This window comes from Mercenaria mercenaria, chromosome 17 (genome assembly GCF_021730395.1).
Source record: "Mercenaria mercenaria strain notata chromosome 17, MADL_Memer_1, whole genome shotgun sequence".
NCBI lineage: Eukaryota > Metazoa > Mollusca > Bivalvia > Venerida > Veneridae > Mercenaria > Mercenaria mercenaria.
In genome coordinates, this window is record NC_069377.1 from 21,360,358 (window position 1) to 21,375,668 (window position 15,311).

Genomic DNA, 15,311 nt, shown 5'->3' on the forward strand with positions numbered 1-15,311 from the left:
TGCACCTATAACCAGTGACAGAATCTTTTTCTTGCATACCGATATCAAGATAAAATGATAAAAATAAAATCAGTCGAACGGCTTTCTTTTTAGAACTATTTCTTATAGCAGTGTATTTAAACAAAGCGCGGGAAATCAACGTCCGTAAACAGGAAAGACGTCATGACGTTTCAAAGACAAATAACAATGTTTAGTTCCGGTTTTGTTTTATCAGTTCCAGCGTAACGTTATGAATTTTTGATAAAATAACGTGTTTTGAATCGAGAAATATACTATCAGGAACAAAGAGGAACTGTCAAGGTATTGGATCTTTATTCCGTTTTTCGAAATAAAATATAAATAACTACATAAATCTTCTACATATATGTAGTTCGTAATACGTCATTTAAAGCACGAGAGTCATCTTACACCCCGGGGTGTAAGATGGATTTTTCCAGCACCGGTAAAAATACCGGAAATCCCCGTCTGGTATGCAAGAATATAAGATTCTTTCACTGGTTGTAGGTGCAGATGGGAATATCCGGCCTCGAGGGTAACTGTTTAGGCGGTAACGAGGCTCCCTGCCGAGTTACCGCCTAAACAGTTACACGAGAGCCGGATATTCCCATCTGCACCTATAACCAGTGACAGAATCTTTTTCTTGCATACCGATTTCAAGAAATAATAATAAAATAAAATCAATCAAGCGGCTTTCTGTTTAGAACTATTTCTTATAGCAGTGTATTTAAACAAAGCGCGGGAAACCAACGTCCGTAAACAGGAAAGACGTCATAACGTTTCAAAACAAATAATAATGTTTAGTTCCGGTTTTGTTTTATCAGCTGCATCGTAATGTTATGGATTTTTGATAAAATAACGTGATTTGAATCGAGAATTATACTATCAGGAACCAATAGGAACTGTCAAGGTATTGAATTTTTATTCCGTTTTTTAAATAAAATATAAATTACTACATAAATCCTCGACATATATGTAGTTCGTAATGCGTCATTTAAAGCACGAGTGTCATCTTACACCCCGGGGTGTAAGATGGATTTTTCCAGCACCGGTAAAATACCGGAAATCCCCGTCTGGTATGCAAGAAGACGTTATAAACACACTAAAATGGCTGCCTCCATTATCAGCCATTTTCTTATATTTCAAACTGCCATAGTTGTCCGATTTTAGAAATTCTTTCAGCGCTATGAAAGGCTTGATGATGGCTTTCATATAAAATTAACTTAATTTTAGGCTTTCCTTACTCTTTAAAATGCGTAAGTGTTTAACAAAAGCAATTTCACCCATTTTAAAGCTATTTTTATTTACTTTGACTGTCGCCCGTTCCCAGAACTGATAAGTTGTAAATACTACTGATATAACGTTTTGCAAGGTTTTGCAAGGAAAACGAGCCGAAACGTTTTACTTAATTGACTGCTATTTCAGTTTAAGACCAACAAAATATATGCTTGCTGGATACAAGGGTGGTGTGAGCGCGTGCCGGCTGTGCTCTCCACCTGGAACTGCCCTTGAATTAGATCCTAAAATTGCATATTGGAACGGTTCTTGCCAATGCTAGCCCCACGCCATCTTGGACTAAACTAGTTTGACCTTGCCCTAAAAATTCGGCCACAATTAAAACCAGTGTGCTAATCATGTTCCGCGTTATATTTATCAAACATGTCCCAACTGGACATAACGGCATAATATAGGTGACATGAGTTTAATTGAACTATTAGCAATCAGCTTCAAAATATAGCAGCCTTTTCCGCGGCACGTTTTGTTGTAAATATCTATGCTCTAGACTTTTGATGACTCGTAAATCTCTGTTTTGTCATTACTTTCCTTACATTCACTTTCGGTTAATTCGACTCGTGTAATCTTAACATCAGTATTTTCTTTATCATAATCATTTTCGTTACGTTTGTTGTCTGAATTAGTATGTTCGGTCTCAGAAGAAAGGCTCACTGTATCATCGGCTTTTTCTGTGTTATTGCTTCCGCTACGTGCGCTATCTGCATCAGATGAAAGGCTTCGTTTATCACCAGTATTTTCTTTGTCATTTGTTCTGTTACTTGCGGCACGTTCAGCATCAAAAGAAAGGCTTCGTTTATCGCCAGCATTTTCTTTGCTATTGCTTCTGTTACGTGCGCTATTTAAATCAGTATGTTCGGCATCAAAAGAAAGGCTTCTTTCATCCCCAGAATTTTCTTTGCCATTGTTTATGTTACTTGCGCTATTTACATCGGTACATTCGGCAGAAGAAAAAATGCTTCGTTTATCACCAGCATTGTCTTTGTTACTGCTTTCAATAAATGGGCTGTTTGTACATGTACGTTCGGCATCAGAAGACAGGATTCCGATTTGACCATTATTTTCTTTGTTACTGCTTTTGTTAAATGTGCTAGCTACATGTACAATGCCGAAAGCCATCAAAACAAGACAAACAGAAGCAAAAGGTCCGGCAGTAGCCACGACCAGCAAATACAAAATAGATATCATTTGAGCTGGCACACAAATGGCATAAACAGTGATAAACACAACATAGAATAAAAACAAAGTAATAACTGCAACTATTTCTATAAGCTTTCCTTGCCGATTTGCTAATTCATCATCTTTAGAGCCAGTCTTTAGTTCAGCTTCACAAGAACAAAACAAACGCGAAAAACAACTACAACAACACGGGCAGCATTTTGTTTTAAAACCATTTGACATATGAATTAATGTTTTAAAAAGTTTTCTTCACATCCGCCACTGTCTTTCCTTTTGTCAATTTCATTTTTTCTCTGAAAGCAGAAACAAGAAGGCAATAGTTGGCCGTTCGTCGCTCACCTGAAATAAACTATTAAACATTGAAATAATTTAAGCTAAACAATCTGAACAAATTTGAGAGAGGACCTTATAATGATGCTACAGACCAAGTCTGATGAAGAGCCATCGAGCAGTTCATAAAACGACGTCGTTAAAGGGTTTTCTATTTTCAGCTCTGGAAGCTCCTAATGGGTCAGTCACACTACACCGTATAGCGTTAACGGACGCCCAACGTACAGAAAAATGCAACAGAAAGTTATCCGGTGACGAAACGCTGTTGCTCGGTGCTCTTGTGATCGGTGTATGGGGCGCATAAAACGCACAATGACTGCATGATCAACGCACGTATGAAGGATGAACAACGTTCAATCAACCGATTTCACGGTACTAGTAACAGACTTGTTTCGCGCAAAAAGTAAGCACAAAAAAGGTCCATGAGTAACTGACAAAACGTTCTTGTTAGTTTTCGTCCGTTGAACATACGTTACATCCGTTGCTGGTCCGATATTAGTCCGGCCGTAAATCAGGTCCACCGGACAAGAACGGATGCGAACATGACAACGCAAGACTAAGGAACAAAACTCATACCAGCGCATTGCTACCGTACATCTAATGGACAACTTTGTCCAGTGGTGTACGTTCTAAATTTTGAACATGCTCAAAACCTTCCACCGGATGGAACGATCATCGCCCGACAAGGCGCGCAGGCGCCGCATGAGAAACAGAAAAGAAATGCATGCGAACGGACACGACCGGATTGAAAATTTTATACGTTGGACGTCCGTTAACGCTTTACCCAAAAAAAGGACCAACCTAAACCAGTCAAACAAACTTGATAAAGATCCATGCCAGGATGCTACTGATCAAAAACGGTGTAACCGTAACCAGATTATTCGAGATAAGTATTAAAATCTGTATGAAAAATTATACAAGTGGCTCAAAATTCTTTGCCAAAGCTTCAAAAAACAAGAAAGGGGATAAGCAGGTCATGACTAAGATTATTCAAGATAACTACTGAAACCTGTATGAAATATTATACACTCAGGTGGTACAAATCTCTTTGCTTTAGCTTCAAAAGCAAGAAAGTCACGGTTAAGAATATTAAAGGCGAGTATTGAAATCTGTACAAAAGTTATACACGTGGTCCAAATTTCTATGCTGTGTCTTCAAGAACATGGAAGTTCCAGGTCAGTAGGTCAAGATTAAGACTATTCAAGATCAGTATTGAAACCTGTTTCATAAAATATACATGTGGTCTAAATTTATGTGCTGTAAATTTAAAAACAAATAAGTATATCAGTAAGTCACGATTAAGACTATTTAAGTGTATTGAAATCTGTATCCAACATTGTACATGTGCTCCAAATTTCTTTTATATAACTTAAAAAACAAGAAAGTAGTTCATTATAAAGGCTATTCAAGGTGAGTATAATGTTCTGTATCAAAAAGTATACAGGTGATCCAAATCTCCTGGCTGTAACTTTAAAAACAAGAAAGAAGTTCAGTAGGTCAGGGTTGAAATATCAAATATGAGTATTAAAATCTGTATCAAATGTTGTACCCGTGGTCCAAATTTCAATGCTGTACCTTCAAAAACATGAAAGTGGGTTAGTAGGTCAGGATTAGGACTATTTATGAAAAGTATTGAAATCTGTATAAAAAATATACATTTTGTCTTCTATGTTGTAACTTCAAAAACGAAAGGTCAGTAGGTCACGATTAAGCCTATAGGTATTCAAGATGAGTATTGAAATCTGTATCAAACGTTATGCTTGAGGTCCCAATTTCTTTGCCTTTCCTTAAAAAACAAATAAGTTGGCGTGGCTTTTATTGACCCAAGGGTCATGATTTGAATATTCTTGGTAGAAAACTACTGGAGCATGCCACATACATTGTACTAAATATGTTAGCTCTGGGTTTTATGGTTTAAGATAATATATTTTCTTAAGGTTTTGCCTTATAGAAGTGTATATAAAAATGTGACCCCCGGGGCTTGGCCATTTAAAATTCCAGGGGGATAATTTGAACAGTCTTGGTGTAGGACTGCTATACAATGCTTCATACCAAATATCAAAGCCCTATGCCATGTGGTTTTGTACAAGAAGATTTTCAAATTTTTAGCTATAGAGGTCTATAAAAACCAAGCGAACCTAAGTGTATTTGCATTTTGACGATTTTATTTCAACTGAAAAATATATTTGCTTAAGTAGATCTTTCTGAAAATTACTGAAAATATCCGGAAATAGGAATCACGAAAATATGTGGCAAACGAAAACAAAAACAATCAGAGTTAGCATTGTCTGTATAATGACAATTTCTAACTTATATTTTACGACCCGAGTTAATATTTCCAATGATTTCTGCTTTTTATTAGAATTTGCCAAAATCAATCTCCGACCATGATTTCATGATTTCAAATTTCTTGGATATAATCGCAGATGACCCGCTAACATTTCATTCAAAGGATTATGCTACAAAACACTACTTTAAAATTGCGAAATTTGACATTATTTCGTGATTTCGCTCGTAAAATGTGTAAATCAGATTTATTCATGCGAAAAATATATTGCCGCGAAATTGATAACTGTTAACTCTATTAATAAAGTCCGTAAAACCTGATTTCATTTCTTTGACAATATGAGCTGAAACAGCTGAAATTCATCGTGGATTTCTTTTCATGTACGCAATTAATTCAGTCAACGATTACATGATGGCAATGTAATGACGGGGCTAAAATATTGTACCGATAAAATACGTCACACGTACCGCTTGACACTGACATTAAAGATTGAGAAGCACTTAGTATTTGAATACACTATTGGACAAACTGGCGTGTTTATTAGGTTACTTTTATGACATGTCGCTTCGGCAATTAAGAGATGGCTGGAATAGTAAGGGAGGTCGAATATACATTTCAAAGCCTGAAGGCATGTTGCACCCGACATGTAATAATAGCCTGGAACCCAAATAGCAAAGCCCTAGTGGATTTTGACAAGAAGATTTTCAATATTTTCCCTGTATTTTCCCTGTATAAACCATGTGACACCCAGGGCGGGGTCATATTTGACCCTAGCGATATTATTTAAACATCTTGATAGAGGCCTACTAGATGATGCTACATAGCAAATATCAAAGCCCTAGTCCCTGTGGTTTCCCTATATAAGTCTATATAAACCCTGTGACCCCAGGCGAGGCCATATTTGACCCTAGTAGGATAATACGATTTGAACAATCTTGGTAAATGACCACTAGATCAAAGCCCTAGGGCCTGTGGTTTAGAACAAGAAGAGTTTTAAAGTATTTAAAGTGTTTCCTTTCGGCTGTCATGGCAACCAGAATTTTGTACGGAATTCTTTGAACAAATGTTAAAGACCATTTATGGAACATTTCTCTGAAGTTTCGTCGAAATTGGCGCTGTGGTTTAGTAGGAAATGTTGTTTTAACGAAAATGTTGACGAACGACGGACAATCACTGATCACAATAGCTCACCCTTGAGCACTTTGTGCTCAGGTGAGCTAACAATTCAATAAAATCCTCAGTTGTTGTTAAAAACAAAGCCCCTTTGGTGTTGTTTACAATAGCGATCTGCTTACACTTTTAAATTCTACTTTCGAGATAGGTCAGAGTTGTTTTATCTTTAACTTTAAAATCCAGCTATGGTCATTCATCATGTTACTATTTCCAAGAAAACTGACCCCACATCCCATAGAACTCCGTAAGGAGAGTATCTTTCACTCAGTAGGAAGAGCCCTTCAGTGGCTATACAACCTTTGTAAACTTACAGGCATCATTATAATGAAATACGCATGTATGATCTATTTTTAATGCTGCTTAACAAACAGGTTTGTCACAGGAAAGGACGTTATTACTTAAAAAGAGGATAATATATATGAGCAGCCTGTTAGCCCTGTCGGTAGAGCGTCTAAATCGTATTTAGAGTCCCTGGTCTAACTGAACATATTTCTGAATGAAATATGCGACGGTACATAACTCGATTATAAAAAAGGGGTGCAGAAATATTTGCAGTCAAGCTGGGACCATTTTTAGTACTTACATCATCACGCCTAGCCATTAAAGACAATATGTTCGCAAGAAATGCGAATACTACAAGAAGTAGATGGGTTATCATCCAGATGTCGATAGCTCTTATGTAGGACACTGCTGGTAATAGAAAGTATATACCAATCCACTGTGTAGTCAGAGCAATAACGCATCCAGTGTGAACTGTAAGTCGAGGTGAAACCTTTTTCTCATCAAGAAAAAGAGCAAGCCATGACACAAACACAACAGCAAAACTTGGTCCATAAAGTTGATAGAAGTGCGCATGGCCTGTTCTTTTAAGCATTATACTTGCTCTCAATGTGGAATATATTCCAACTGAAAAAATAAGAATCGTTTTGCAAAAAAATATGTAATAATTGCGCCATTATGCCGTTAAATGCTTTGCAATATTACATCTTTTATCGCTCACCTGAGTTAAGTTTCTTGCTTAAACAAATTTCTGTGCTTAAAGGTCCATTACTAAGGGAAAGTGAGTTGGCAATTTTTTTCATAGCCAGTGCATAGACTTCTGCAAGACACTAAATAATGAAGACTGGCAGGTCAAAATTTACAGAAGGTCTTTGGAACTCAAAGAAATGTATGTGTATTATGTTGAAATTTCAATGAATCGACAGAATGACCCCCCAGGTCTTTTTAACTTTCTTCATACTTCATAGAAAAATAATTGTACATATACTGCGATTTATTTCGAATTTCTACATACCAACTTTCATTTTCCAATAAAATGAAATAGTTTCTGTGCTTTTTAAAAGAAAGTAAAATGTTCACTTTCCTTAGTATTGGACCTTTAAGCTTCACTAACAAAAACTAGGTGAGTAGGTCGTGGCAGTTATTCAAGAAAACTACTGAAATCTGTTTTAGAATTTAAAGTGGCGGTCCAAATTTCTTTGCTGTAGCTTCAAAAACAAGAAAGTAGGTCAGTTGTTCAGGGTAAAGAGCATTAAAGATGGGTATTGAAATCAATATCAAAAGTTATATACGTGGTCCAAATTTCTATGCTGCATCTTCAAAACAAGAAAGTAGATCAGTAGGTCATGACTAGGACAATTCAAGATGAATATTGAAATCTGTATCAAACGTTATCCAACGTGGTCCAAATTTCTTTGCCACTGCTTCAAAAACAAAAAAGTATATGTAAAACAAGGGACAACCCGGACGTGGCCTATTCTGACTCCCCGGGTCAGGATTTGAACACTATTGGTAGAGAAACACTAGAGCTAAATATCTAATTCTGGGCCTTGTAGTCTAAGACAAGAAATTTTAAAGGTACAAGTCTATTTAAAACATGTGCCCCTAGGGCGGAGCCATATTCGATCCCAGAGGGATAATTTGAACAATCTTGGAAGAGGACCACTAGATGACCCTTTATACATATCAGAGTCCTAGACCCTGTGGTACTGGACAAGATATTTTTCATTTTTTCTATATAAGTCTATATAAACCATGTGACCCCCAGGGCGGGACCATATTTAATCCTAGGGAAATAATTTGAACACTCTTGGTAGAGGACCATTACATGATGCTACATACCAAATATCAAAGCCCTAGATCTAGTGGTTTTGGACAAGAAGATTTTCAAAGTTTTTCCCTATATAAGTCTATATAAACAATGTGATCCTCGGGGCAGGGCCATATTTGACCCCAGGGGGATAATTTGAACAATCTTGGCAGAGGATCTTGGTAACGGGCCACTAGAAGATGAAACATACCAAATATCAAAGCCCTAGGACCTATGGTTTTGAACAAGAAGATCGATATAAGTCTATGTAAACCATGTGACCCCGGGACCGGGTCAAATTTGGCCCTAGGGAGATAATTTGAACAATCTTGGCAGAGGACTACTAAATGATGCTACAAACCAAATTCAAAAGCCCTATGACCTGTGTTTTTTCCATTAGGTTGTCATGGTAACCAGAGTTCTGAATGGAATTCCATTCTTTGAATGATTTTTAAAGGAGACCATCCAAGGAACATCCCTGTGAAGTTTGTCGTAAACGTCGTCGTAAATCGTCACGTTAGCTTCCGGTTGGACATGCGCACATACAAATATGAAGGTAACCTACCTCCTTAAAGGAGAGTGTGGACGGACGGACGGACGGACGCCGGACGGTGAGCGATCACAATGGTTCACCATGAGCACTCTGTGCTCAGGTGAGCTAAAATATATAAATATATATTTTTATTGTATACCACAAAGTGTTTATTCAAAAAATTAAAATTGTGTATGTGTGTGTGTGTGTGTGTGGCCATCCTTCCAAATTTGAGGCCATATTTTCGGTCAATCTGCGGCGCATTTAATTAGGTATAGTGCTGTCCTCGATGATAACATCTATATCACTAACGTTTTATACTGATAAAATTGGGGGAAAGCTATGCGAGTTTTTGTCCATTGTGATTGTTGGCAACAGTTATAGCACTAGAAATGCTTCAAGACATTTAGGAGTTAAGAAACAGAAACTGTTTTCACTTAAATTTCAATATAATGACCTTTACCTACAATAAACGATCATGTACACGACACATTCTTATCATGGGAAACATGTGTGTGGAGTACTAAGATAATCCATCAATGCAAATAAAAGTTATAGAGCGGAAACAATTTTATTTCACCTGATGTACGCGACATATAATCTCATCATGTGGAACATTTCTGTATAGTAATAAAAATCCTTCAATGCAATTAAAAGCTATGGCGTGGAAACATTTTTATACTTGACCTTAACGGTGACAGTGACCTTTAATCGATATGCATAGATCATGTGGAGATTTATTTTTCATCATGGGGAACATTTAAGTGTAGTACAAAGATAATCCATCAATGTATATAAAAGTTATGGAGCCTCAACAATTTTTCCTTGACCTTCAATCATAGTAGTGACATTGACCTTTGATTTATAAGCATAATAATAGTCATGTTTGTACATAATTAACATATTGCCCTCTATTTACATTCCAAGTTTTATTAACTTAGCTTAAATATTTTTGAGTAATTGCAGGATCCAGAATGAGAATGAATGAGGCCATGTCTCCGAAACCAAACATGCATCTATAGAAAATAACAAGTACAGCGCGATTACTATGAAGCCATATTCGTAGTTTGGTATCTGTGACAGATCACCCACTGTGTGTTATTTCGGTTGCAATTTTCGTCAGTATTTGCCAATTTCTGTTTATATAACTACTGCAACTGATCTGTTAGGCGTAAATGCTTGTTTCCGGTATCATGCTATAAAATGAGGGAACAATGAAAACAAAGAACTTCGAGCATGAGCAAGTTGGTTTCTAAATCATTGACCATGTTTAAAGCATAAAAGATGCAGTTTCGCAACTTTTTGTTAAAAAGTTGAAAAAAAGTCTACAAGGCCATAAAAACACAGGGGCGGGGCAAAAATTTAGGGCAGGTTGGGATACCGGAAACAAACTTTTTCACGCTTTACAGTCGTATTTCAGCTTAAGTAGATTAATAGTCAGCTTCATATTGTTATCGATCTTTAAAACAAATCATCTGTATGAAATGTATTTAACACCAGTCATTCAAATCTGCAACACTGAGAGTTCCTTCTAAAATAATATTGGTTTCCACTGGTTGTAAGATTTAACTGACTTGAGTTTCTTTTCTTTTTTTTAATTTTGATAATATGATGTATGTATTGTATAAGTACAGCTGTTAAATGTGACTGAGACAGCGTATTACACATTCTGACTGTGAGTTTTTAATAGTACTGTCGCAATCTTCACTTGAACTACCGGCCAAATTGCGATTTTCTATAGATTGTTTATTCTTTATCATATAGATAGCTTAAGAAATACTAATACAAGTATAAACATACTTTGCTCAAGTGGAGGCTTGTCTCCATGACCATATTCTCCAACAGAAATGAGGTATTCTGCCATCTTGGCTCCAGATATTTTTACAGGATTGCTGTCGTGCCAGTTTAAAATCAGGGAATCATTTGTGTACGCAACTGAAAAGCAAAAGAAGCTTGACCGCAAAAAGCAGACCAGAAATGTATTAACTATCCAAACACGACCAGCAAATAACCTACATACATGTAGAGCAAAATCTATCTCGGGTTATTCTGCAATAAACCACTCGCGTGCAATGACGTCATCCGATTCAGGGCATAGCACGGTCGTAAAAAGTAGTTACCATTTTTTTCTAACACTGTTGATACTTGTATGTCGTGTTAGAATCGAAATAATAAGTTCCCAAGTGTGATTTATCGTAGAATAACCCGCGTTTTTCGTTCTTATGCGAAATAATATATCACGAAGGCCGTAGGCCCGAGTGATATATTCTTACGCATAAGAACTCAAAACTCGGGTTATTCTACGATAAACCACGTTTAGAAACTTATTATTTCTTAATTCAAAAGCTGCAATTGTCTATTTACATGCATGGTATCGAGGAGCATCTTAATCTAAAAACAAATAAAACACATACTAGCCATTTTCAAGGGTAGCAATTATTCAAACAATAAAGGCATATTTTGACTACTATTTTCTGCCTATATAGTTCGGTATCTTAATGCTCACTAAACATATCCATAATAATGTCTAATCTGGTTTAATTTGTCGATGTAGGGATAGTACACGATTTTTTTGTGTATTAACATCTGCAGAAGCCCGCGGGATTGTTTGTGACCAAGGCGGAAGGTCGAGGTCACAGATATATCCCAAGGGCTTCTGCAGACGTTAATACGCAAAACAAACGTGTATTGTCTCTATTCTTGCATAAAAAACATTACACGACGACTAAATGCATTATTTTCATATGTGATGACTATTATGGGAGGGGATATCCGCCACTTCGCACATTATAGTAGTTGATATTTCAGTATGCCAATTAAATTCATATGTTCCTATTTAGAAGTGCATTATCCCTATTCATGTAAATTGTGATATTTTGATTATAACACTACTTTTAATGTTGTAACCAATGAAAATTAAAACGATTCTTATAATTCAGTCATAAGAATTCATATGCAGATATCTTTATAATAATTAAGTATTCAATTTGCTTACTATGCCATCAATATGAAAATAAAATCATTTAAATACTTTATATGCAATTATCTTAATTAATTTCAAGAATTTATTTTGCTAACTTTATCATTTTAAATATGCTTAAAATGGCATTGATACACTTCTCATACCTAATTTCAATTTTATCATCATAGTTTTGATTTGGCCATTTGAATGACATTTGAGTCAATTCAATTGTATGTTGTGAAGCAAAATTCGTTCTTTGCGCTAAAATGGGCCCTTCTAAGTAAAGGGGAGTAACTGGTAAAACAGTAAAAACTAATAACGTTCCCCGTACCGGTGCCGACAATATTTTATACTAAGAAAATAGGTCCGCCTGCAACCGTTCCAACCAAAAGTAAAGCTTAGGTAATTCTGAACATTTAGGTGATGGCCAAGTATCTGACAAATACATAGAAGTAACCTAAAAAAACAGTCAAAGCTCAAACAGGTCAAAGTTGATGTCTTTTCTTTCGACTTAGAAAGTGTATCCGGTCGGGATTTTCCGACGGATTCTGTTTGGTCCCCAAGTGGATCTACCAAACGGTTGGCCTTGACCCGACCCCTAACCCTGACCTTAAAAAATCAACCGCAAAAAATGAGGAAGTCGAAAATTTCAAGTTCCAAGAATAAGGCACGTTTTTAGATTTTCACTTTTCACCATTTCATTTTTCAGCTGTTATAGTCGACCAAATAAAATCATGGATTTTTTTCTCAAGGGTTTCAAATGATTGACACACCCTGATAAAACCAACAGGGGTTACGCAAAAGATTGAGGTCAGATTCGAACATTCTCCTCTCACCCCTAGGGTCCCGGGTGTCGGATATGCCTCCGATACCGAATTTTTGAAATCGAAATTAAAGTGTTAAAACCTTTATTTTTCTCGTAGGATTGACATTTTTAGCTAGATATTATTAGATACTATACAATAAAAGACATTCAGAACCCCCTGGTTGGGTAAGACCAGTCTCTAGAGGGATTCGGGGCCCGAGCCTGAAATCAGTTTAAAAAGGTCATTTTCAGTCAAATATTACTACAAAAGTACTAAAGATACCTTAATAAAGTTACGTGTATTTGTATGATTTTCCAATAACTATTTCATAAAGATATAGACCAAGGCTTAAACCCGATCCTAAGTGTCGAACGGGCTCGAACATTGGTGCCAGGTCCAAACGTAAAAAGAAACACATAAATATACCTTATTTACTTAAAAATGTTTTTCAACAACTAAAGTAACTGGTTGATATCTATTATTTCTATGGAAATAATTAGATTCAGGTAAGCTTTTTCAGTCTGTGCGATATGTAATTTGTATATATTTACCATCGAACCGTCTCGAAATGTACAATTTTTCGTTAAAATATGCATACTTCATATATAAGATTTAGGGACGGGCCTTGTCGGAAGAGTCATATCTTCATAACCTTATGTCCAATTTTAATAAATGACACCTGGTTGCAAAGGGCAAGCCCGTAGCTAGGCCAAATCGGGTTCGAACACGGTCGACTAGGGGTCAAGGTCATAAGTGCGGTAATATTCTCAAACTATGAACTTTTCAATGCAGTTAAGGCAGTCCAGTGACACCACATGAGCAATTCTCACAGCTATCCTGTTTGGGCCTGCTTAGTCTTGGCCAGCACCCTATCACATAAAACAAGTTTGGTTGCATTCTGAGACCTGTCCTGAGCCCCGAAGGCATCAAATGGACTTGTAAGTAGTTTGAATGTTAAGCTTAGACATCTACCAACATATCCATATATAGTATAGGCAGGTACCCGGAATGTTGAGACTCGAACAAAAGTCAAAATCTAGCATAGTGTCAATATCAACTCAGATTCCGTTCTCCATGTATTACCTCTCCTGACACCAATGGCCAACGCAGGAACTCGAACATCGTGTTCTTTTGTAGCCAGGACCCATCCTTGTGACCTTGTACGATTTGCCCTGACCCCACAGGCTATCCTACGTAACCGAACAGGGTATCAATCTTTAGCTAGGATCCATGCCTATAAGACCATGTATGATACCTGTATTCGAGCCGGGTCTAAACCCTTTCAGTCATGGTCAAAATTGTCATATTTTGTAAGTTTTAAAACTTCGTCGTTTTTCACGAGGTGAAAATGGACGTTGCACCGGAGAGGGTCCAGTTAATTATATACGGCGACCTCTGTCGTAATAATGAGGACTGGTTCTCGGCTTCGTTTTATAACGTCAAAATTATTTTGAGAACAGTCTTATTTTGTTGCAGTCATTATTGTGTGGACGATTATGTTTGACAATCAAGATTTCAGTGTGCGAATTATGTTCGTTTTTATCAGACACATAGGTAGGATCTTATCTATGACCCTGTTTTTAAAGTAGTTTGATGTATCTAAATATAAACAAGGTTTTGATAACAACAGAAATGTAACAAAAAAATTGAATTTTGCAGTTGTAAAACAATTAACCCAGTTTAAATTAAAATATTTGCATTTGAAGTTTCATGATTAATTTATAACGGAAACATTTTAATATTTCATTAAAAAAACACCGGCCAGTGTCATTATTAAAACGATAAAATCTTAATGTACATACAAATAGGGATAATGCACTTATAAAAACCAATACTGGAAATGAACTGGCATATTGAAATGATCAACTAATAAAATGTGTGAAACGGCGGATATCCCCTTCCATAGACTTTACGATTCCGGTACATTTTGTAATTACCAAAATTCTGTTTTTCTTGGAAACGGTAAACATGTTTTAGATATCCATAACCAGGGCCCAGAAATCAACACACTTCCAAAAGCATGTAATGAAGCTTTTTAACCAGTTTTTAATCTGTCTTTATTACAAACATAAAATTACCCATATTTTTACATATCACTTAAAAATTTGGTAAATAGGAACACAATTTCAAAACGAAAAACTTTTCATTCAAATTATTTTGAGTTAGAACACATTTAAAGTACAGATGAGTACGAACGTAGTGACATACTTTAAAATGTTTTATCCGAATTCTTCGCGAAATTAGATAAAAACATTCCGACTGATAAAAAATCATTAAAATGATTCCTAAAAACAAACAATTGCGCAAGCTACACGCAGTTCTTATACATTCACGGTTATCAACAAAAAATAATCGATTCCGACTTCTAAAAGGGGTGTAAACAAGGGGTGGCGCGGGTAGGTACATTTTTATGGGTAGTGCGTTTGGTTATGGTAACTGATACAGCAAAACATACTATGGATTAGATTGCATCTTTTATGCTACAAGAAGAGAACAGTATGGAAGAACCAAGACGCAGATACCAGATCTGCGCAAAAATACCTATACATCCCTGACAAAGCATTTCAGAAATAAAAATCATGTATTAACAGCACGTGAATTTCCTTGTCGCACACGATTTTTTTCCCGTTAATACATAGGCGGATCCAGTAAAAAGGTAGTTT

At 36.3% G+C, this 15,311-nt stretch overlaps 1 protein-coding gene across 2 annotated transcripts in view; it reads right to left on the bottom strand.

Annotated features, from left to right (window-relative positions):
* Positions 1 to 319: 319 nt before the first annotated feature.
* LOC128550346 (glycine receptor subunit beta-type 4-like) overlaps positions 320 to 15,311 on the bottom strand; it is a 28,609-nt gene continuing 13,617 nt past the window's right edge. Inside the window, exons 7-10 of one of the 2 annotated variants that reach the window (XR_008368234.1) lie at positions 10,681 to 10,815; positions 6,843 to 7,165; positions 967 to 2,762; positions 320 to 353 (exon numbers count right to left, since the gene is read on the bottom strand). Coding sequence is in view for 1 of the 2 variants with exons in the window: in XM_053529232.1 (XP_053385207.1) it covers positions 2,697 to 2,762; positions 6,843 to 7,165; positions 10,681 to 10,815 (524 nt within the window). In the remaining variant the exon portion in view is untranslated. Of the gene's footprint in view, positions 2,763 to 6,842; positions 7,166 to 10,680; positions 10,816 to 15,311 lie in introns of both variants that reach the window. The other variant, XM_053529232.1, reaches the window with a different exon arrangement.